The 23,829-nt window shown below is 48.3% G+C and overlaps 1 protein-coding gene across 1 annotated transcript in view; it reads right to left on the reverse strand.

Moving 5' to 3' along the window:
• Positions 1 to 8,490: 8,490 nt before the first annotated feature.
• Positions 8,491 to 23,829, reverse strand: part of Ndufa10 (NADH:ubiquinone oxidoreductase subunit A10) — a 42,285-nt gene continuing 26,946 nt past the window's right edge. Inside the window, exons 9-10 of the mRNA XM_059278147.1 lie at positions 23,394 to 23,502; positions 8,491 to 8,900 (exon numbers count right to left, since the gene is read on the reverse strand). Of these exons, the coding sequence (XP_059134130.1) occupies positions 8,832 to 8,900; positions 23,394 to 23,502 (178 nt within the window). The 3' untranslated portion in view covers positions 8,491 to 8,831. The remainder of the gene's footprint in view (positions 8,901 to 23,393; positions 23,503 to 23,829) is intronic.

Here is a 23,829-nt window from a genome sequence, read left to right on the forward strand (position 1 = left end):
TCTATGATTTTTTTCTTTCCATTAAAAGTTTGTCGATTCAGCCGGGCGGTGGTGGTGCATGCTTTTAATCCCAGCACTCGGGAGGCAGAGGCAGGTGGATCTCTGTGAGTTCGAGGCCAGCCTGGTCTCCACAGTGAGTTCCAGGAAAGGCGCAAAGCTACACAGAGAAACCCTGTCTCAAAAAACCAAAAAAAAAAAAAAAAAAAAAAAAAAAAAAAAAAAAAAAGTCTGTCTATTCAACCACCCATCTTCTATCTATTTATGAGCTATCTATCTGTCTATCTGTCTGTCTGTTTATCTATCTATCTATCTATCTATCTATCTACCTATCTATCTATCAATCATATCTATCTATTTATTCTTTGGAGCCTGGGTCTTGCTGTGTACCCCAGGCCGGCCTCAAGGTCTCCATTCTCCTGCTCTAGCCTCTTGAACGCTTCACTTACAGGCCTATGTCCACAAGCCATCACAGCCTGCTTGCAGTATTCTTTTCTAAACTCAGCAACCATGAGAAGAGCAGCCACTTGCTGCACACGTCAGGGTCAGGAGTGGACGGGGCTGTTAAAAAGTTCACAGGCAATGGCCCATCTCGCCCAAGCTGGGGATGCCGCACACTGTGTCCCAGGCTCTTCGGCAAGCCTGTGCCTTGTGTCGCCGTGGGGCGGGGCACTTGGCTTTGATGGTTCCTGATGCAAACATCTGTCTGTGAGTACACCACTCAACAGTCAGATCTGGAGGTGAGCTTGTGTTGTATTTGATGAGGGAAGTCTTCCTGAGCCAGAGAGCAGTGGGTTCCGGGTGATGTGGAGAAAGGCCTCACCACTGAAAGGTGCAGGCTCATGTGGGTGCAGCCAAGTCACAAGCTGCTTGCTTTGGCACATTTTAGAACAAAGGGGCTGGCCCACCTCATCCAAGTTGGGCATGCCACAGACGCTGTCCCAGGCTCCCCAGCAAGCTGGAGTTGTAACAAGATTGAAAAACATTTTTCCCCACTTTTCAACAGTGGGGATAGATTCCAAGGCCTCAAGCACCCCTGGCAAGAACTCCACCACTGAGCTACAGTTCAGCTTCAAAGATTTTTGAATCTGGGTGAAGGGTTAATCATTTTATTCTCTACTTTTCCTAAATATTTAAGGAAATGTTCTGTGTTGGAAAGAAGGGAAATAAAATATGTATTTCTTATTTCTCCACATACAAATGTATACATGAACAGAATTCTGTAGGAGCTCTGATAACGTAAAAGAAAATATTTCCTTATAGAATATTCTTTGTGTCTCAGTTTCTTGGCTAACATCAAATGAGGACTATTCTTTAAATAGTTTGTTTTTCATTTAAATTATAAGGAATTTTGCTTTCAATACTGACTTATCTTTTGCAACAAATTGCAGGGTAGTTAACAAAACATTTGAGTTCTGTGATCCACCAAGAGACTTTGGCATGAAAACTATTTTTTCCTTAATCATATGCCCCTTCTTTTTATTGCCCAGAGCAACATGGATATGTTTCCAGAATATATGACAGGCTTTAACAATAAGGTTTTGCTTGGTAATGTAAATACACACACACACACACACACACACACACACACACACACACACACACATTTAAATGGGCTAATTATGTGAGTTTCTACCAATGACAAATTCAAGAGAAATCAAATTTTTATTAAAAATTCTGTCACTAACATTTCTGGTGATAAGTTGATTCCATGGCTCTATAAAAAATGTTTATATCATTTGTTTTTCTTAAGATGAAAGAAAAAATAAACAGGCCCAGATAATACACAAGTGAGAGACAAGTTTCAACGAGAGTAGACTGGATTCAGCCAACTGTGGCTCTGAGTTCACGAAACCAAAGGGTGACGCTGACAGCGGCCATTGTTCAACACGCACTATGTAATTCCGGAAACCATCCATATTTGATGCAGACATTGAAAAGGTACTTACAGCAGACGTGGTTTCAAACAGTTCATCCTGGTGACCTCTGAAGATGCTTCACAGTGCGGAATCAGGGGAACTTAGGCTGAACATCCAACCCAGGCAGCGATGGGGAGAGGCCATTCCACAACGATGACAGTTTGTCTTGGCATCCCCTGGGTGGCTTCAGGGTGAGCGCAGGTTCCAGAGGGCACCTCAGCAGATGGACAGGGAGGGAGGAGGTTCAGACTACAGCTCACAGAAGGCGTGAAGGCAGAGTCCAGGAAGGACAGGCTGGGTTCGGGGAGGCAAGTGGACTGTGTGTGCCCAAATGCTGCTGTTGCACTGTAGGGAGCCGGGTTGGGGGGGGCAGTTGTTGTAGCCCTGGCCCTGGAGCTGAGTGCATGGGAGGAAACACCTTTAGGGAGCCCAGATAGGCAGTGCCACAGGATACTTCCCTAAGCCCAGAACTTCCTGTCATCAGCTCCTGAGGCTAAGGGGTGGTGGCCAATCAGAGACCAGAACTGGATTCAAAGGCAGCACGCCAGTGGCCTCCTGGCCTAAATGTCCTAGAGCCCTGATGTCATCTTTGCAGGACACCCTGGACTCTAAGGTCCTGTTCTAGGCCACAGAGGAGACCTGTCACCTGTCCTCCCAGGTTCTGTGCGGGCCAGGAGGGCAAGAAGGCACGTGGCTCACATAAGTGGCTTTAGCAAGGTCTAGTAGGAGCCTGTAATCTTACATCTTGGGGCAAACCCAAGGCGACAGACAGGCTAGGAATCTGGAAGCCAGCCCTGGACCTAAGACCCCTGCTGCCTGGCCTGCTGAAGCCTTCCTGGTCACCCTCCACCTTGGTAATATCAGTAAGTGACACACACCAGTGGTTCCAGAGTAGGGAAGAGGGAGGGGGGAGGGGATCCAAGTCTTCTGAGGTTCTAGGCCTCTTCCTCTACGTCTCCTCCTCTGTGCACAGCCCATCACATCCCTTGCTGGGGAGGACTCCTGGCTTCAAGTTAACTCCAGGACCACACAAGCAGAGCTGCAGTGGGTGGGGGAGGACCTAAGGCCTCCAGTCAGAGCCCACACAGCTCAGGGCACACAGTCCCTTCCATGTCCCACCTCTCAGGATAAATGCCTGGACTTGCTGTATTAGTTGCCTTTCTTGTTTTTGTGACGAAAGACTCAGCTAAAGTAAGTTAAAAAGGGCTCGCTCTGGCTCACAGTTCGAGTACAGTCCATCCTGGCGGGGACGGCATGGCGGCAACAGCTTGAGGCAGCCATTCACATTGCACCTGCAGTCAGGACGCAGAGAAGCCTGGGACCAGTGACGTTAGAACCGCAGGTAGGTCATTTCACCCCATCACACGCTTTCCTGTCCGGCCATGTTCATGCTTAATCAATGAAAAAACTTATACTGGGGGTCTGAGTGGACGGGTAGGGGCAGGTGGGATTCAAGAAGCCCTCTTGCCCGGCCCAGGCCACTTGATTGTCAGTCCTGGTGATGCTGCCTTGTCTCTAAGGCCCCGGTCAAAGCCAGACTCAGAGGAGATGATCAACACTCTACCTCCCTCTCACTAAGACAAAGGTACCTAGAAAATCAGACTTTTCCTATGCCTTGAACCTGGAACACCCGTAGGTACATGGTAGCCTGGAGACAAGTGCCAGGTCTTGCCTGAAGTGGCCAGGAAGGACAGCAGCCCTGCCAGGCCAGCACACACCAGAGGTATCTGTGGCTGCAGCAGCCCACAGGCTCTGTTCTCTTGGCTTCCCAGCAGCCCTGTCGATGCTTCCGGGAGCCCCTAAGGCCAGAGAGGAGGTCTGAGTGCTGCTGACAAAGGGTGGGATGCTGGCCAGTTTAAAAAGGGAAAAAAAAATGATCTGGAAGTGTTTAGAAGGAAGAGACGTAATTATACCTGTTATATGTATATTCAAAAAGCTTGGCAGCTTGGAAAATAGGGCCCGGATCTGCCATTTCTTCCCATTTCCTGCAATTTCCACTACTATTGTCCAGGGCTCCCTGAGCCAGCTCGTCCTTCTCCCAGATGGCTCCCCCTCAACAGCTGCTGGTTCCTAACCAGCCCTGCCAAAAGACTCACTTAGGCCAAGGAAGAGACTAGAGAGAGGGGGTGGCTCCCAGACTTGGGGAGACTGTACATGGACATCAGGGCTGACCAGGGTCACCTTGCTGGCCACAGGGCACCTCTGGGCTGCAGAGACTTGACAACAGGCAGCTGGGAGGGGAGCTGCACGGGGAATCCTGAGGGCAGGGGTGTCTGTCATGTGAGATCCGGGCTGTGGGAAAACACAAGTTGTAGTTCACACTGAGCATCAGGGTCCAGTGCTCTGTGTGGGCCTTGAGAGTCCCCTCACCCAGAGCCCATCTCCAGGTTGAGCAGCCTGGACACCCAGACCTCCTCAGGGTCTGTCCTCAGACTGCACAGCCCACAGGTGTTCGGGACTCTGAAAGAGCTGTGTGAGAACAAGGCTCCACTGAGGGCAACAAGAACCCCTGAATGGAGGGCTGAACTCCAGCAGGGCACTCATGATCCAGAGACACTTCCTGTAGGCAGGAACCAGAGGGTGTGTTTGGGCATTGGCTGTTCATCTTTGCCTCAGCCGTGTTCACCTCCCAGGCTGGTGATACGACACATGTGGCCTGGTCCTGAGTGGGGACTCTGTGCTCAGGCACCACAGCTGTGCCCAGCTGCTGGAGAGGGGGTACAGTGACAGGGTGTAACATGATGGGGACACCCTTTTGCTTCCGACTGACACTCTAAGAGCTCACACCCAAGATGTGCGAGTGCCAAGGAGGGAGAGGTATCATTGGTGCCTCCTTGTCCCTCCTGAGACGGTGTACAGAACACATGGCACCTCCGCATCGGTGTTTTTATAGAAATCACACAGGACCCCTGAGTAGCTGTGTGCCAAGGGGTATCTAAGATTGCTGAGGCTTCCTTCCCTTTGTGGCTACAGTTCCTCAGTGAATCACTCTCCCCTCCTGTGACAACACTGAGCTCAGGGCCTGGGGCTGGCTGCACCGCTGATCAGTGATGTGTCTCCCATGCTCAACACGCCCATTCCAGTTTGGACTTCATAATGAAGGAAGAGTGGAAGGAAGAGTACCACTTTCCTTACCTGGGCTTGATCAGCAACAGGGCCTTGGGGCAGCCATTCTTTCCAGACTGGCCACTGGGAAAGTCTGGGTGCAGAATCGTCAGCAAGTGGATTAAAAGGGCTGAGGACAAAATAATCATTGTCAAAATAACTGTTTTGACTGTGGGCTTGTTGAAATGAGGTAATCTCACTAGGCGATTAAGGGCAGGTGCGCACATCTGGGCATAACTCCCCACCTACAGGACATACATATACAGGCCGTGACCACCCACCTCCTGTATAACCATCCCTGTATCAGTTTTCCAACAAGAGGAGCCTTCAAGACAGTGCTTCCCCCCCCCCCCCCCCCCCCACTGGCCAGTTCTTACCCACAGTGAAGTTCTTTTTCCATCTCTGCCTCACCTCTTGCTTCTCCAGGGCTGTCCTTTAGAGCCTGGGCCTCTGAAGGACATCCTGAAGAGCCTGCATGCAGGAAGGCCAACCACTCCCCTTTGCCTCCTACAGGCAAGGAGTGGTTTACAAGCACAGAGTGCTTTAATTTGAAGCTGACCTTGCATTTCCCTGCTGCAGGCAGTAGAAAGGATTGAAGGCAGAGTGTGGGGAAGTGCTAGGAAGGCCCAGGATGGATGATCCCCACAGACAGATGACCATCTACTGGGATGTGCCCACTGCAGCGGGTGAGACCACCTGGGACCGTGGGAGGGAAGCCAGTGTTATGTCTTTTTCCTTAGTATTGAATTGTCTCATATTGCTCTGGCTCCCAGGGCGGCTCCAAGGTGGCATCATTTCATTTCTTGCCACTGGCCTGCTGGCTGAGGCCTTACTCACATCCCACTGGACTATGCTCTGGGCCCTCAGTCCATTCACTCCCATGAGGCTACTGATTTTGGTAGGAACACAGGGACCCTCTGCTTCCAACGCATTAGCAGAAAAAACCCTTACTGTGCTGCTGGCACCACCCCTTCCTAGAAACACGCAGGTTTAAAGGGTCGACTTGTTTACCAGCTTCCTGTCAGGATACTAAACCATTCAGTAAAGGCCAACATCTCATAGGTGCCAATGATACCCTGCCTTAAAGATTCCTGCCACTGATCCTTTGGGGGTAAGTCTATACTGGAGATCTCTGGTCCTAGGGTGTCAAATCAGAGTTCCAGAGAAAATGGGACGCACCAAAACTCAGACCTCCCGACAAGGAGCACAGGGCCATGCAGCTGAGAAAGGCACTTTCTCCCCAACTCTCTGGTCAAATCCTGGATTTGCTGCCTTCCAGAGGGGCTTCCCTCTAAAAAACCCAACAGGATGAGAGGACCTGAGGGCTGCAGGTCCCGAGAGAAGCAATGCCCTCAGGGGCTGCTTTATTTATATTAGATGCAAAGCCCAGGGTGACTCTGGCTCTCCCTCCTAGCCCTGAGCTGTTTCCTTTCAAAGCCTAGGTGGAGGGTGGTAAGTGCAGGGCCATCCTGCCCACTGCACAGCAGCCCTAACCTTGCAGATCTGCCCCAGAGCAGGCCTGTCTCCTTGGCGCCAGCACACACTGCTTACAAACAGCCAATCCAGAAGTCCTTTCTGGCAAACAGAACACAGGATGTTTCCAAGCAATCAGGAGCCAGCAGGCTTTAGAAGAGGGGCCTATGTAAAGCAAGAAAAGAGGTGTTCACTTCTGCTGCACTGCACAACCGTGCACACTTACATCCAAGTGCAGCCTGACTGCAGGTCCTGGGGCCCCCTAGTATCCTGTATCCCGCACGTGGCCACACAGTGACATGCTGCCTCACTGCACTACTTTGCCTGGCCAGGTGGCTATTTGCCATGGCTCCATGGCTGTATGGTGGGTTGCAGCTGACAGCAGTCTGAGGCCTGGGGAGCATGCCAGCTGCCACCAGGCTGAGCCTTGCTCTGCTGAAGACCAGGGGGTTGCGGGGGAAGATGGCCATAAGGGTGTTAAGTCCTCGAGGACTTCCTCTTCAACAGAAAACACACAGAACCTGTGTTGAGACAGTGCTTAATTCCTGATCCTCCAAGTGCTGAGGCTGCCAATGTGGCCTATTCAAAGCGCATGCTTTCATCTCAGCCCTGATCTGTTTTAAAGGGCAGTAAGCATTTTTGGTGAAACTGAGGGAATGCACTGAAACCAGATCAGAGCATCTACTAGTCTCCTCTGCAGGGCTTCACCCTGGAGGAGACTGGGAACATATACTCCTCATCTTCCTTTGCCGACACACAGAGGGAACACAGGAAACGGGAAGATGGACTTCTGCAGCAACACAAATCACAAGGGTCACACTACACCCAGGGAGGAGAGCCACTGGGAAAGAAACAAGCATGTGGACTGGACTCCCAGGGACCGAGTGTGCTGTGCCGACATGTGCCAGGCAACATGGCTGAGGTCTCTGGGCACCCACTGCTGGAAAGGCTGCATGTGTGCTGTGCAGGGTTTCAGAAGCGGCAGCTCCTCCTAGCCATAGGCAGGAAGTATGGCCAAGATAAAGATCCTTCCTCTCTTTAAGCCTCTCCTCAAAGGGTTCCCGCGCTACTCAAACCACAACACCCCAGGGCTGGCCCATTTCAGGAGGAGGAAGAGGGAGGAAAGGCAGGCGGGCAGCAACAGCAGTAAGGCCACGCAGACCGTTCTGGAAGAGGAAAGTATTCTCTTCTGTAGTGTCTAATACTGATCCCACCTCCATGTGCTGTGAGTACCTGATGGAGCCCAGCGCTACCAGGAAACTGAGTGCTAAATTTCATGAAGTTTTAATTAAGTTAAATGTAAATCACATGTACTAGAGCAGCCACGGCAGGGGGCTCAGCAAACTCACAACTTAGGACGACAACCTACAGAGGAACTTCTGAACAGCAACACGGACCGACACCAGCTCATAGGGACTCTTTCCCCGGGTTCCAATATAGGTGAACGACAAAACGCAATTGCTTTTTTTACTTGGGACTGGCACCGAGTTTTGGTAACAGCATCAGAACTAGCGTCTGTCCCCAAATTCCACGCTCATCAAGTGAGCCTGCTCTAGAATGCTCTAGAAGACACCATTCTGCTAATCTCTGGAGGTTCTTCTTCCCTTTTTGCTCTACTGTGCACCGCTAAAAGAAGAACAAATGCTTCAGAAAATCACTTCAACAGTATGTGTGAATGACCCAAACTGCAGGGAAGGGACGGGAGGGCTGAGCCTCACCACCAGGGGTGTGTGTGTGTGTGTGTGTGTGTGTGTGTGTGTGTGTGTGTGTGTGTGTGTACGCGCAGGGAAGGGACGGGAGGGCTGAGACTCATCACCAGGGGTGTGCGTGTGTGTGTGTGTGTGTGTGTGTGTGTGTGTGTGTGTGCGCATGTGTGTGCATGTGCGTGTGTGTATGTGCAGGGAAGGGATGGGAGGGCTGAGCCTCACCTCCAGGGGCGGGTGTGCATGTGCGTGTGCATCTGTAGTGTGTGCCGTGCAGACACAAGAAGAGGAGCTACAGAGCCAGCTTTATTTCTTGAAGTTGAGAGGACGGAAGGACACAGCACAGGGACATGGGACGTCTAGTGGAAGCTGCTCTTTCACAGCAGACCAGCTTTGTTTGTTTTGTTTTTCTCAGATGATTCTAAAATAAAACTGAAAGGTTCCAGAATCTTTTCTGTGGAAGTTGAATCTTTCAATCAACTGACTAGGCACAGGGCAGACTGTTTTTGTTAAACCATTTCTTCGGGCAATTTCTTGATCCTGCTTTCTTCCTGCTGTCTTGCAAAGCTCTGGAATTCAGAGTTGGGCAGAGCCACATCTGCACGGCGGTGACACAGCTAGGCAGAGGGACCATTCACTTCAGCCAGATCCACTTGTCGCCCACCTCGGCGTTGTACCCAGGCTTGTACTTCCGGCCTGGCAGCTGTGAGGAGGCATCAAAACACTGTTTAGAGTAAAGACCACCTTCCCAGCCTCCAGAGCTGGTCAGTTACTGCGCATCTAGTCCCCAGGGGAGCACCGAGAGCAAGGATCCGTTGCAATGAAGCAGCCTTGCCCACAGAAGCCCTGTCCAGGACAGAGATTAAGACAAACCCCTAGCCTCTCACTGATGTCCATAAGGACAGGAGGGACAGGAGACAGTGGTGGCTCTCAGCGAGGACTGGCAGAGGGGACCGGGCCTAGGAAGCGCCTTGTTCTCGAGCCCTGACCGCCTGCTTGGTTACTGTGAATGGTGACAGCTTTGAGAACCAGGGATGAGATCACTAAGAGGCCATGGTCACCAGGGTCTCAGCCTGGAAGAGTGCATGACGGGGATGTGTGAGCTGAACATAGGCCCTGGGGAAGTGCAGGAAGGTAAGGGAGACGGCACAGGCCTTGGGAAGCCACTGAAATGTCCAAGGAACATAGGCAAGAAACTACTCTGGGAGCAAGGAAGCTGTGGGAGAGGCCCCTGGCGTCATCAGGAGCTGAAAGGATCAAGACTTCAGCCTCCCTTTACCAGAGGCTCTGTCCTTGCCCGGCTGGACTGCTGGATGGCACAGACAAGAACACAGGTGTTAACAGCCAGAGGGCTCAGAAAGAACTACAGACAAGCAAAAGGCAGCTAGGGACCTGCCTGTATGACAACAGGAAGTGCTCCACACAGCCCCAAGAGCAGCCCATCAGTACAAAGGCTGCAGGAGGGCAGGCAGAGGCTGGAGGCAACCCCCCCCCACCTCCCCCAGCCAGAAGCAAGCTTTCCAGCAGAGAGAAGGTGGCTGACTAGAACCGCCTCAGGCAAGAGGTACAGGTACAGTGTGCCAGGACTGAAACACAAAGCTTCTCCAACTGCCATCCAGCTGAAGAGAAGGGCACTTCTTGGTTAGACACAATCCACACAATTATGCCTGACGAACAGAACACGCACACCCTTTAGAAGACTATCTGAGTGGGTCTGTGTTACACCAGCAGCCAGTCAGCCAGCAAGCCCAGGAGTTTTTTTCTGCTACCACTGTCCTGAATTTTAAACTAGAGCATGTAAAAACTAGCTGAAAACCACCAAACCTGCTGATCCTCACCAATGTTTACTAATTGCTTCACAAAATCCACTCTGGAATTTTTCGGGGGCATTTAATTGGCTTATAAAATCCAGTGAGGGGTGCTTTCAGGTTCTGGGGAGAAGGTACAACACTTGAATGTACATAAAAGCACCCCTAAGTTCCCAATATCTAACTGCTCATCTGTGGGCTGGAGGCCATGCTGAAATTAAAACAGCAATTCAGATCATTATAAGGTTGCAGATGAAGCCTCTGGGCAGTTGGACACAGAAGGACAGGATACTCTTCTGCACCTCTGGAATGTGATAGCATGCACAGGTATTTCTTTTTCAAAAAGAATAAGTCACCTGCCTCGAACACACACCTGTTCCATCCAGAGCAAGAATCTGCACTTGTTCCAACTCCGAAGCAGGTGCTGAGCCCAAGTCCCTGGACACCTCGTTCCACCCACTCCAGTCTGAGAGTGGACCTGTGCTGTCGAGCCCTGCCTGCTGTTTCCAGCCCCAGCTCCTCCCTACAATCCTTCCCCTTCGAATGTGCTTAGGATAAACTCCCAGAAACAGAATTGCTTGCTGAAGCAAAACAGCCTGAACAGCAGGTGTAGACAGCACCCCCTCCGTGGTTCTAACTTGACAGTGTGGAAGCTCTGGTCTGCATTACTGTGCTGAGGCTTAGGCATGGGAGCTGACTCAGCACCTCCTCCCCTTAAAACTCTACCATGCTCTCGGTCTCTCAGGGCTCCTAGCAGGAGGAGCGAACCGGCTGCACTCCAGGCCCAGCCCACTGGGGGTCCCTGCAAACCAGGTACCACCTCGCACCAAAGTCCAGCTGGGAGCTTGAAGGCAATGGCAAGGTGTCACTTGTAGCCCAAGTGAAGCCACTGAGTTTTGGATTTAAGTTACATGAAGGAATGGGATTCTGAGAGTCGTAAAAGGTGCCCCTCTACATGCCACAGCCAGCTGAGTGGATACTTCAGTCTCAACGCAGCCAGGCAGAAAAGGCCTCCCCTGACCACAGGCTGGACTTGGGCCAACTTAACATAGCAGCCTCTAGGTCCTGGGTTCCAGTACTGGGGCCAAACAATTGAGACCCGCCAGACTAACTGCAGCTTCCCAACGTTGTATGCTACTGCATCTGGCCTCTTTCCTCTACCTAAAAGCATTTAGAAACTGGAAAGCTGAGTCCCATGTCCTATCTGATCCTGACAGGCCAGAGTGGATGTGGTAGAGGTAGGGACATAGACAGGGTCTAGACAGAAAAAGAGCTCCAGAATTTGTCACAGGGCCACTGGTCTTTAAGGGCTGAAGACAATGTCCAGGCAGCATAGGTGATGTCCTGCAAGGCTGGACAAAACCTCTAGGAGCTATGTGCAGTATGAATTCATGGCTACTCCCTGAAGGCGGTGGGTCAGATGGGTTCCCAGTGGCCCCTCCTCACAGACACGAGCACAAGAGAGATCTCAGGCCATACCATCCCCCCAAACAGGCTACGCTAGAGGCACTGGAAAACTGGAACTCAGTGCTCGCAGGAGTAATGCTGCTGTGCAAGTACCCCGCACTGCAGCCAGCAAACCTCCAACACTTGACTCGGAATAGAATAAACTAGCATGCCAAACCCTAAAACTCACACTGTGCTGCAGCCAGTGATAGACTTCCAGACACGTGCAAGTGGAAAATGTGATCCGAAACCAGAGGGAGAGTCAGGCGGACTAGAAATGACGAGGGCGATGGATTAGTTAACGGGGACGTTAAAGCATCTGTTAGGAAAGTGGGAACAAAATGACAGACGACAGAAGTAAGGGAGAACTGGAAAACAGAAAGGCACAAGTTCCAAGTTTAAAACAAGATCCTGAAGTACAATTCTACTGGATGGGCGTGGGGGTCAAGCGAATGTGCTAGGCGGGGCTGCTGCTGGGCTGTGAAGGAGGAGCGGTCCTTGGGATTCACGTCCTGCTCCTGGCAGGCCACATCCTCCTCTTAATGGCTGGGTACAAAGGAGCAGCGCCAGTCTACTCTGTAGTCACAGGCTCTTCCCGGAGGCATTCTCTCTAGCCTGGCCACACGCCTCCTCAACCTGTCCTCCCCACTGTCGGGCAAGCCACAGGCTCTCCTGCCCCTTCCAGTTGACCCTTCTCTGCTTCCTCCCAATCCACTGCTTCAGCATTTCCTTTGTATTCTGTTTCTTTGAAGATCCAAATGAGCAAAACATAACAACAGCCTATTTCTTAACAGCATAGAAAATAGTGAATATAAAGATATAAGAGAATTGACTCAAAATAAGGCAGAAAGAAAATGGCCGAACAGTTCCAGTGACCCATGAAAACCTCTGTCTAATGCACATACAAATAGATCCTCCAAACCCCTAAGAATAATGGCTAAACCTTTTCCAAATGCTTTGCAAGGTACAGATAGCACACCCAGACACTCAGCAGACCTCTGCAAGATACACAGACAACCACACAGAGGCAAATCACAACAAAACCTCTAAAAACAAGCACTAAGGGGGGGGGGGTAGAAATCCTCAAAGAGTCCTGGGGCACCAAGACCAAAAACTAGAGCTGACTAGACTTCTCATCAGAAACCACGCAGGCCCAAGGCACAGAGAACCTTCCATGTGCTGTAAGAATGGTCAAGCTACAACCTTGTATCGATTGAAAACACCTTCCAGATTGAGTTGAAATAAAATTTTTTTAGCTGGCCAGCCAAAGGAATTTGTCACTATCAGATCCATACTGTAAAAACTGTTAAGTTAGTCAGGCAAACCAGGGTCCAAACAAAGGTATGGAATGCACCCAAAATGACAGTTCAGGAAGAAGACAGAAGTTGAGCCTTTTCCAAATCTCCTTAAATGGTAACAGTTTATACAATGGCTTCTAGAAGCAACATTACAGCCATGCAGGAGACCTCTCTTCTCTTGCTTTTTTAAACTGATGTTTTCTAATTGACTTCCAAAATTGGAGATATATACCCATTGTTTTTGTTAATTCTCCCATCCCACACCCTTATCTTTCCGACCCTGGTGGAAACAAACCCACATCCAGCCTTATCCTTTTCTACTTTCATACCACCTAGGTTCTACCAGACACCCTCACTTAAGGCGTCCCCTGATGGCTCTTTTCTAATTCCTGGCTTCTACATACGCTCCAAGTTAAGCACACAGATCTAAAGAGTCTAAGCTGGATCTTGTCTTTTGGTCCTGGGTCATCTCACTTGGGGTACACACACACACACACACACACACACACACACACACACACACACACACATTTCTAGTTTTATCCATATACTTGTAAATTTTATTTTTTTTTTACAGCTGAGTACAATTCCATTTTGAATGTACCACATTCTTTTTCGGCATCCATCTGTTGACAACACATTCAGGCTGACTCATTTTCTGGCTATCATGAAAAGAGCGGCAATGGACATTGATGGGCCAGGGTCTCCTTGGTAGACTATAATGCACAGGGTGGTATAGCTGGGTCATATGGTAGGTCCATATGTTGCTTTCTGTGGAAGCTCCCCACTGATTTCCAGTGATGGACCAGTCCACACTCCCACCAACAGTGACTACAAGTTCTTCTTTCCCTATCACCTCAACAGTATCTGCTGTCATCTGACTTCTGGATAACAGCCATTCTGACTGGGGCAAGACGGAATTTCAAAGTTGTTTCAGTTTGCATTTCCTTGATGGCTAAATTATTTTAAATACTTTCTAAAGTATTTATTAGCCATTAATATTTCTTATTTTGAGAATTCTCTATTTCCAAAGCCCATTTTTAAATAGAACTCTTAAGTTTTGGGTTTGTTCTTAGATCTTTGCACAATCCAAATGTTAGTCCTCTGTCGGATGTACAGTTGTCAGATATTTTCTACTATTCCACAGGCTGCCTAAACAAAAATCTCAGTGCCAAACGCAAAATCTCTCCCCATAACCTATTGGCTGTGGAGGTCCCACTATGGGTTCCCAGCATTCTTCTTGGTTACCTGTAGCCAGTCATTTTCTGTCCCGCCTGCCAGCTCCTGAATAACCACCTAACCTTAGCTTATGCTTGTTCCTAACTAGTTCTTATAACTTAAACTAACCCATATTTTAAAATCTGTGTTCTTTACATGGCTTGGCTACCTTTACTCTGTACTGCCCATCTTGCTTCCTCTGTGTCTGGCCTGCAACCCCGCCTCTCTTCTTCCCAGAGCTCTCTCTGTCCAGAAGTCCTGCCTATACCTCCTGCCTAGCTATTGGCTGCTCAGCTCTTTATTAAAAAAAATCACAGTGGCACATCTTCACACAGTATCAAGGAATATTCCACAACAGATACCACCAGAACTAAACGATAAGACACCATGTACCTTGGTTGCAAAATACAGAGAAATCAAGCTGGAATCCGGCCAACTGTTTCTTCCCTGCCAGATAGCTTTCACAGTGCTGGAAGGCACTGTACCCACTAAAGAGTGAGAAAAGTCATCAGTGGTTTTACCTAGGTGTGAACACTACAAAATACAAAGCCATGTGAGACAAGATGCATCCACAAGTGCAATAGTGGGATTACTATTATGGGTAACCACCAACTCTTGGATTAGATGTGAGGCCTGCTCCACAGGAGGGAATGCATGTCTGGTACTATAAACCTTTGCTCCCAAACTCAGGGTTGGGAAACCATATGTCTTAGGGGGAACTTACCACTGTTGTCTGACATGACACCAAACTGCCTTTTAAATACTTAAGATTATACTCATAGATAAACGCTACTTGACTCTATCAGAGAAGCTTCTCTGTGAGCGAGTAACAGTGAATGCAGAGACTCATGGCTGCTCAAGGTACTAAGAATAAGTGATGGCTGAGTGCTCATCTGTTGCGGAATATTAATTTAAGATGTGTTACATTTGTTTAGGCTGTGGAACATTTATTTAATGATGCAAAGATGTGTTGCATTCTTTTATGCTGCATTTGTTTAACTCTGTGAAGCTGTGTTATTTTGCCTGTCTAAAACACCTGATGGTCTAATAATGAGCTGAATGGCCAATAATAGCAAGGCAGGAGAAAGGATAGGTGGGGCTGGCAGTCAGAGAGAATAAACAGAAGAAAAAGAGAGAAAGGAGGATCTAGGAGCAAAACAAGGAGAGGAGGATGCTAGGGGCCAGTCACCGAGGCACACAGCCAGCTATGGAGTAAGAAGAGTGAAAAAGTAAGATATACAGAAGTAAGAGAAAGGAAAAGCCCAGGGGCAAAAGGTAGATGGGATAATTTAAGTTAAAGAAAATCGTCTAGAAACAAGCCAAGCTAAGGCCAGGCATTTATAAGACTCCATGTGTAATTAAATGGGAGCTGGGTGGCAGGCCCCAAAAGAACAAAAGAATACAAACAACCAACAACACTCATCCCTTTATACACCTTCTCTAAGGCGTAGACAACATCATGGAAGAGGGAGCAGAAAGAACGTAAAAGTGGGAAGAAAAGGGCACGACACAGCCACTGAAAACACCATCTCACAGCAGTGTGATTGCCTGTACTGCACCTGTATGAGAGCCTGTCAACACTCAACCATAGATCAAGGAGGGACTCATGGGGCCCTACTGTCCCTGTTGAACTACTGGCTACTGACAGATTCTGGAAGTTACTGTTCTCAGGTGTCTACCCAGTGGTAATAGTTCCAAAGCCACAGTCCCACAGACAGCATGTTAAAATCAGGGAGACCCACATCACCTGACAAGGGCCCTCTGAAGGCAGGTGCTAAGAGAGACGTCAAGGACTTTGCCAGGGACAAACTGCTCTACATGCAGAAGCCATGTATGCAGAGATAAGCTCCAGCTCTCCACAGCCAGATCTGTGGGATCACAGTGAATCAAGTGGATGAAGGAAGTACTGGCAAACACATGTGCAGATGGGAGGCTGGGGTACTTACTGTGTATGTTTAGAGCTGACTTTGGGTGCCAAGTCAAAGAGCTCAGACTTGTGATAATTACTCTGAGTTGGGAATGACCTAGAAGACAGTAAAGCACACCTTGAGTGTGCCTATGTTTTTAGAGACAATGAGAGCACGAGGGTTCTGATCTGTGAGTAGACTGACCCCTGGATGGACACACAATATGACAAGATGTTTGGGAGGTGGTGAAGTAGGAGTTGGGGCCCAGCTGGAAGAAGTGACTACCATGAGCAAGTCCTTGGGTGTGTGACTCTTCCTCAGCTTCTTAACTGCTGTATTAGCTGCTGTTCTCTACCTCTTCCTCCTTGCCAGGATAGACTGCCACCCATGAAACTCTCAGGAAAATAAGTAATTCTTCCCTAATGTTGTTTTTGTCAAGTGTTTCATTGCAGCTACAAAAAAAGCAACTAAGTCTTCAGAAATGAGTGGACAGTCTCAAGCACTGCCCCAGTGGACCAGCTGGGCCTCTGTGTAGTGTGGCCCGGGACCCCTGCCCTAGTCCCCTTCTGTCCTCTGCCCCAATGTCCTGAACTTCCTCCCTTGCTTCCAATGCACTTACTCTGTCAATTCACAAAATGTTTGGTCTTCAATAACAAAACCAAGTAACAAACTAATAAAATACTGGCTAGCCGGTTCCCACACTCTCCTGACACTTTTTCTCAGGGTTCACCTGAGACCCCACGCAGTCACCAAAGCAGCACCCCAAGCTTCCTTCCTTGTCGTGGAATATCTATACACCGTGTAAAGGCATATTGCTGTGACTGGTGTAATAAAAAGCCAATTGACCAATAGCTAGGCAGGAGGTATAGGTGGGCTTTCCGGGGAAAGAAAGGAAGGGGAGGAGGAATCCAGGCACAGGGAGATGCCAGGAGACATAGACAGGAAACGGGAGGTGCAAGATGGAAGAGAGGTAATGCTACGTGATAGAACATAGATTAATATAAATTATAGGAGCTAGTTAGGAATAAGCCTAAGCTATAGGCCAAGCTTTCTTTTTTTTTTTTTTTTTTTTGCTTTCTTAATTAATAAGTCTCTATGTCATTATTTGTGAGCCAGTGGCCCAAATAAAAGTCCGACTACACCTCCTTGGCCTTCCCACAGTACCCAAGGTGCACAGCTCCTGTACCACCTCTTTATATCCAGCCAGTTCACTCCTTCTCACTAGCCTCCTTCCTCATGACATGAAGTCTTGACGCTGTAGTCTCAAGTGCTTGGTTGGCCTCACTACCTGGCTGGTGGCACCTCTCCACTTCCCAGGAGTGGGGTGGGCAGTGCTGGCACCCAGACAGCCCTGGCAGTGGTACTTGCCAGTGCAGTGTAAGCAGATCATTAAGGACTATTTGACAGTTGAGCACGGTAGCTGGAAGACAATTCTGCTGCCAGAGAAGCACCTTCATGAAAGCCACAGATTCCCAGACTGTCGATAGCTAGGTAGGAAATGGATGGAGGGCTCTTCATGCATTCATCTCTGATTCATCCATAATGCAATTTCCAGATGGAAATTTTGTGATAATTGCTGCTGTCTTTAATAGCAAAGAAAATTCTGTCTCTAAGAAGAAAGTCATTATTACTTATTGCCATGCTTCATGTCAACCCATCATTTTTATAAAAGTAACTTAGTTTCCTTAAAAGACAAACAAACAAAACCAACATTCCTCTAAATGGTCACACAGTTCTCAGTCAACACAGAAGAAACCTGAAGAACACACAGTACTTCTGGAAGAAAGAGACAGAGCGACTCTTCAGAGGGAAGACCACAGGCAATCAAGGTTAAGGTCAACAAGTGGCCATGCTGATCATTCACCTTGACCTTTACCACCCCACCAATGCCCACCTGAAACTCCACTGCAGATTCCTTAAACTGTGACTAAGAACAAGGGTCACGTGCGTCACTGCTGAGAGGAGCCTGCCGAGAACTGGGGTCTGTGCCATCAAGTCTGGATGGGGGCCTGGCACAGAGGAACAGAGGGAAATGCTGAGGAGACCTGGATGACACTTCAGTTAACACCCAGTGTCCATGCCTCCTACGACCTGAAAGCCGGTGACATCACAGCCATCCCCCCCCCCATATGTCTATCTATATCTGTTTTTGAAAAACTAGACTTATTTTAAACTTATTTTTAAAAATATTCTGAAATTAAAAAAATAGATTTCTTCAATTATTTGTTTAAAATCTTTAACATTAAATTAAATCCATATGTGTGCAATGCCATAAACTCTGATATTCAGTATTTGTCTTAGTTAGGTCTCTATTGCTGTGATCAGAAGCAACTTGGGGAACAAAGAGTTTACTTCATCTTAACAGTTTGTAGTCCATCCCCCACGGAAGTTGGAGCAGGAACTCAAGGCAGAACCTAGGGGCAGGAACTGAGGCACAGGAAATGGAGGAATGCTACTCACTGGCTTGTCCCGCATGGCTTGATTAGCCTACTTTCTTATACTATCTAGGACTACCTGCCCAGGGGTAGTACCACCCACAGTGAGCTGGGCCTTCTCATATTAATCATCAATTAAGAAAACGCTCACAGGCTTGCCTGAAGACCAATTTGGTAGGGGCATTTTTCCAATTGATGTTCCCTCTCCCCAAAGCGTGTATCAAGTTGACAAGACATCACCGAGAAGAATATCAGAACGAAGAAAGCCATAAAAGCACAATGATAGTGACAGTGGCAAGCTCACCAGATAGCCACCCACTTACGCCTAGCTTTCGGATGACTAGCTGGTTCAGACCAACTCTGCCCTCCCATACAAGCAGAGGCAGATGGCACATAAAGTCATCCACTCACAGGGATCTAGGCAGGAGGGGCTGTGTTTTAGGGTGTCAGGACAAAGAGCAGGGGGGCTTACAGTCAGCACATCAGCCTCCTGGGGTCTCCTCAACTCTCATGAGCAGCAGCAGCAATAAGACACTGTGACCCTGGTAAGCATGCTCTCTCAGGCAGGACAAGCTGCAGACACATCAGACCTCATGGAACCCACACACAGCCAGTCATCAGCGTGGTCTTAGAATGGATTCTGGTGGTCTGTCCCTTTCCTGCTGACCAGATGACTGTGCAGTGCATCTCTTTGTGGATGAGTAGCACTGGCAAAGTCCAAAACTACCTTTACATTCTTAACCAAACACAACAAAAAGGACAAGTAACAGCCACAGCGAGACAAGACACAGGAAGCACCTGTCAGGCTGTAAGGACAAAAGGATCAAACAGCAGCAGCGAGCCCAGCAGTCAAGCAGACCCCAAGACAGACATGGCACTCATCAGATTCCTTTATTTGAGATTAAGTTTCAAAAAATTGTACAGCAAAAGTAATTCTGCAAAGTTGAAATGAAAGTGTAAACTCTAGAAACAACAACAAAGACAATGATTAAAGTTAAGAGCCCAATGACACGCCCGTAGATTAGAAGGGCTGGAAAAGACAACGAGTTAGCAGCTTGGAAGATGGCAGAAGGACATGTGCGGCTGAAGCACACTGAGAAAGGCCGGAAGGAGACAGCAGAACCCTAGCACACGGGGCACAGCATGAGACCAGCGCCTTTGGGAGCCTGAGGAGAGCAGAGAACTGGCACTGGCTGTAGAGAGCGGCTGAGGTGACAAAGGGCTTCACGCACCTCACGGCAGTGAAGACAAAGGACATGGCCTACCCCCAGGTACACACACCCTTGACAAAGCTCAAGACCCATCAGGAACCAGACAAGAAACAGACCCCATAGAGGAACAAGAAGTATTCCAAAGAAACAGTAAGCTGCTCGTTAGAACACAGAGCCAGAATCCTGAGATGCTCAAGTCTGAATCGGCTGAAAGAAAACAAGCTGGCAATTCAGAATTCTCTGCCCCATGCAAATTCCTCTTCAAGAACGGAGACAGTCTCCCTTCCTTCCAAGTCTGACCTACAGCTTTCTATAAGGCTGAATACAGCTTGTGACTCCCTGAAAGTGGGGGTGACAGACTGGTAGGGTTTGAAGCAAAGCATGGTAACTGTGATAGGCCAGCAGGGGAACAGACAAGGCTGCTCTCACACAGTAGTAGTCCTGTAAGTGCCAACAGGGAGAATGCAAGAAGGGCTGAACAGTCACCATGCAACCCTGCAGAGGTAGTGAGACCCTGACAGTATGAACTCATGATTTTCACCACCCACAGACAAACACACAAATGAATCCCATACAGGGAGAGGATCTCCTTCCAGCAGCTCCTGAAGCTGTGGAAGGGGTGACAGAAAAAGAACTATAGTTAGGAACCCATCACAGTGATAACCAAGTAAGTAAGAAAATCAATGGACGCCACAACTCTGAAAATCTGACAGAAGAGCACACACTTGCAATCCCAGATTTCCCCAATGACTCCTGATCATGAAGAATGAAAGAGTTACATCATCTGTAGTCAGATGATCAAAGGAAATGTGAGCAGTGACAGGGCCAACTCAGCACATACTACTGCCTAGGAAGCTGCAATGAGTTTTCTGACATTCCCTTCACAAAACACTATGGCCTGAATCTACTCACGAGGAAACATCCAACACACCAGACATAGGGATATTCAACAACTAAGCAACCTGTAGTCTCCAAACATTTTGAAGTATCAAGTTCTTAAATATCGAGAAAATCCAGATACAAGGACTGGAGACAGAGCCATCAGACGTAACCTCTCATCCATCCTGGGTCTCTGGGGTCATTGATAGCCCTCAATTGGTATGTAGTTAGCAGCAGCATGTAAATCCGCTCATACAGACTGCCAGGTACAGGGGGGCCTTGTGGCATCTTGTTCATAAGAAGGCCATCTTCAAGTGAAGCGTCCCAAATCTTAATGGAAGACTCAATAGAACACAATTCCACAGCCCATGCTGGGCTGTGGTCTAGGAGGTCTAGCGGTCCAGTAAGTGGCATTCCTAATGCATGAGCATGCACCCTGCAGAAAGGGTGCTGAGACCATACAGTGAGTAAGAACATGGTATTCAGTGACTTTGATGACACACGATTATAAAAGGCATTACAGCAATCTCATGTGCATCAGGGAAGGTTATTCTTTTCTATTATTAGCACTTTTTTTCAGCTTGGCCTTGAATTCACCACATAGCTACGGATTACCTTGAATTTTTCATCCTCCTGTGTTTATCTCCCAAATGCTGGGACTACAGGAAACCATGCCTGGCTTATTCTTGTCCTTTTTTTTTTTTTTTTTCGAGACAGGGTTTCTCTGTGTAGCTTTGTGCCTTTCTTGGAACTCACTCTGTAAACCAGGCTGGCCTCGAACTCACAGAGATCCGCCTACCTCTGCCTCCCGCGTGCTGGGATTAAAGGCGTGCGCCGCCGCCGCCCTTTATTCTTGTCCTTTTTAAGACTGACTCATTTTGATCTTATTTCTATGAGTGTTTTGCAAGCCTGGTGTCAGTGGCCACATGAAGAAGACACAGACTCCTCTGTAACCAGTTATACAGTTGTCAGCCACCAGGGGGCTAAGAGCTGAACCCAGGTCCTCTGCTCTTAACTGCTGAACCATCTCTCCAGTCCCTCTTATCATTTTTAAAAGTCTGAAGTATCTCCCCAACAAATTTAGAAATTTGTCAATAAAAGATAAATGAAGATCAAATAAAGATCATTTTAATTTGTTGCAACAAATTCTTCCAGGGGAATGGTCTTAAGCAGAAGCAGAGCCACAGAAGGATGTGACCACAGCAGGGTTAAGTGTTGGGTGGTGCAGACCTATCTTGAGTCAATACTATTTCTACATTCCCCGTAATGTCTTGAGGGACTTAAAATGTACAGAGAATTAAGACACATAATCACAACAGCCCACAGGAGGAGTTGGCCAAACAGAGCTCAACACTGTCTGTGACTTTACATGGCCTGGAACTGGAAAACTACTGACCTTAGACTCAAATATATCAGAGATGACCACTTTAATTACCAGGGATTACTAGTTAACTACAGTGATTAACTAGTAATAGAGTGATAACCAGTCAGCAAGCAGAGGGAAATAAATGAAAGCCAGAAAAAAAATCTTATTTCCCCGAAAGGTAAGATAAAAGAAAAAGTAAAAACCTATGACAGGTCAGAAAACACTGTAAAACAACCCAATTAAGTACATCTTCCTTCCAATGTGACTGGATAATATTCCAGATATTCAGAAGAGCAAGAGGTTTTTAATAGCTTCAGGTAACTAGACAGAAGCTATCTATGCGAATACTAGCTGACGGAAGTCTAAGGTGGGCAGTAACACTGAGAACAAGCCTGAAGGCTAGCTTTATTACTAACAGTACAGATACCAACATTAAAGGCACAAAAGGGACAGTACTAACCACCTAGCCAACAGCACACTCACATCACCAATGAGGCCAAAGCCGACAGAACAGAGGGAGGCGGGTCCCACAATGCTGTAGACCCTCTTTGCTACAGCAGACAATGGGCAAGATGGACCTGAATGAGGCTGCTTCTACATGGCTGAGGGAGGATGGAGTGTGAACATGGAGGCCACAGGGAACAGCTGAGTCCACTGAGGGAAGATGATGTCAGCCCAGACACAGACCGTGCACAGCAAGGAGCCACCTCAGCCGTGGGTTGAGGAAGCTACAGGTCTTCACGGTGTACTCAGGAAGAGACAGGCAGCACACAGGTGCTTGTACTCATGGCACAGTAAGAGCAGCATCACATGAACGGACGGTGCCTGGTGGACGTCTTGATGGCTGTGCTCCCAAACTTCTACAGTGGATAAAATATTTTCAAATAGCCCCAAAGAACTTGCTTAACAAAAAATGTTGAGTATTTCAAGAAAGGGAAACCAAAACCAAACCAAACCAAAACAAGTAGCCCAGCGGAACGCTTGCTCACTGCTTCCGGTGCTCTGCAGCCTCTGCTGTGCAAGTGACAGGGGCACACACACCTCTCCCAGGGACACAGACTCCCACATGCTTCCCTCAGGGCCACTTCAATGTCATGACTTCACACTTTCCGATAACTAACAAGCTACAGCAGCCCACAGACAGAGGACCACTCTTCCCAGTCCATGATGCTGCTAGATGCTGGCTACTACTCCTGTTAGGCCTCTGGTCCTTGGCTGGATGGCTGGAAATGATTCCTCACACCAACGGAGGAACAAATGACTCATGAGGAAGGTGTGTAAATTAGAGAAAGGCACGATCAGAGTGGGGCTGCTGCCTCCACTGTCTTCTCGGCCATCCTTGCTGCACCGTACCACTTGGTTGGAGGACACTGCAGAAATGCAAGCCTAGTGATTTAGAGATGCACTGTGAAGAGAGGGGACGTCAGGTACAGCTGTGAAGAACTGGAGACAGTGCTAAAGAATGGAGGGCATGTGTCCATCAAGCCAATGCACCAGAAATGACACTGGACACGGTGCATGTCTGAGGAGTCCTGCTTTACGACTGGAATTGAGGGGCACAGAAAAAGGTCAACTCTTCACAGAAGTGGCTTAGTACCCCAGACTCTGACCCCATGGCTAAGGCTCACCGCTCTGAAGCTGTTTTGGATTCGGGTACCCTGGTGAGCTCCAATCGTGATTTCTGGGAGATAGATAGGAACGGTAGTGAAATTCAGCACTTCAGTCTTATCCTGAACCCTGAAAAGTAAGAAAAACATGGATTACAACAAGCCATCAAAATAAGTACCATTAGGCAAATATTATCTTTGACTCTTCAAGTATCCATATAAAAAAAATCCCTAAAATAGGGGCTAGAGAGATGGCTCAGTGGTTAAGAACACTGGCTCCTCTTCCAGAAGACCTGGGCTCAATTCCCAGTACCCACATGGCAGTTCACAATTGTCTTTAACTCCAGTTCCAGGGGGATCTGGCACCCTCACACACACACACATGCAGGCCAAACACCAATGCACATAAAATAAAAATAAATAAATCTTCAGAAGAACAAAACAGCAACAAACCCCT

Source organism: Peromyscus eremicus, chromosome 13, assembly GCF_949786415.1.
Source record: "Peromyscus eremicus chromosome 13, PerEre_H2_v1, whole genome shotgun sequence".
In the NCBI taxonomy this organism is placed as follows: Eukaryota; Metazoa; Chordata; class Mammalia; order Rodentia; family Cricetidae; genus Peromyscus; species Peromyscus eremicus.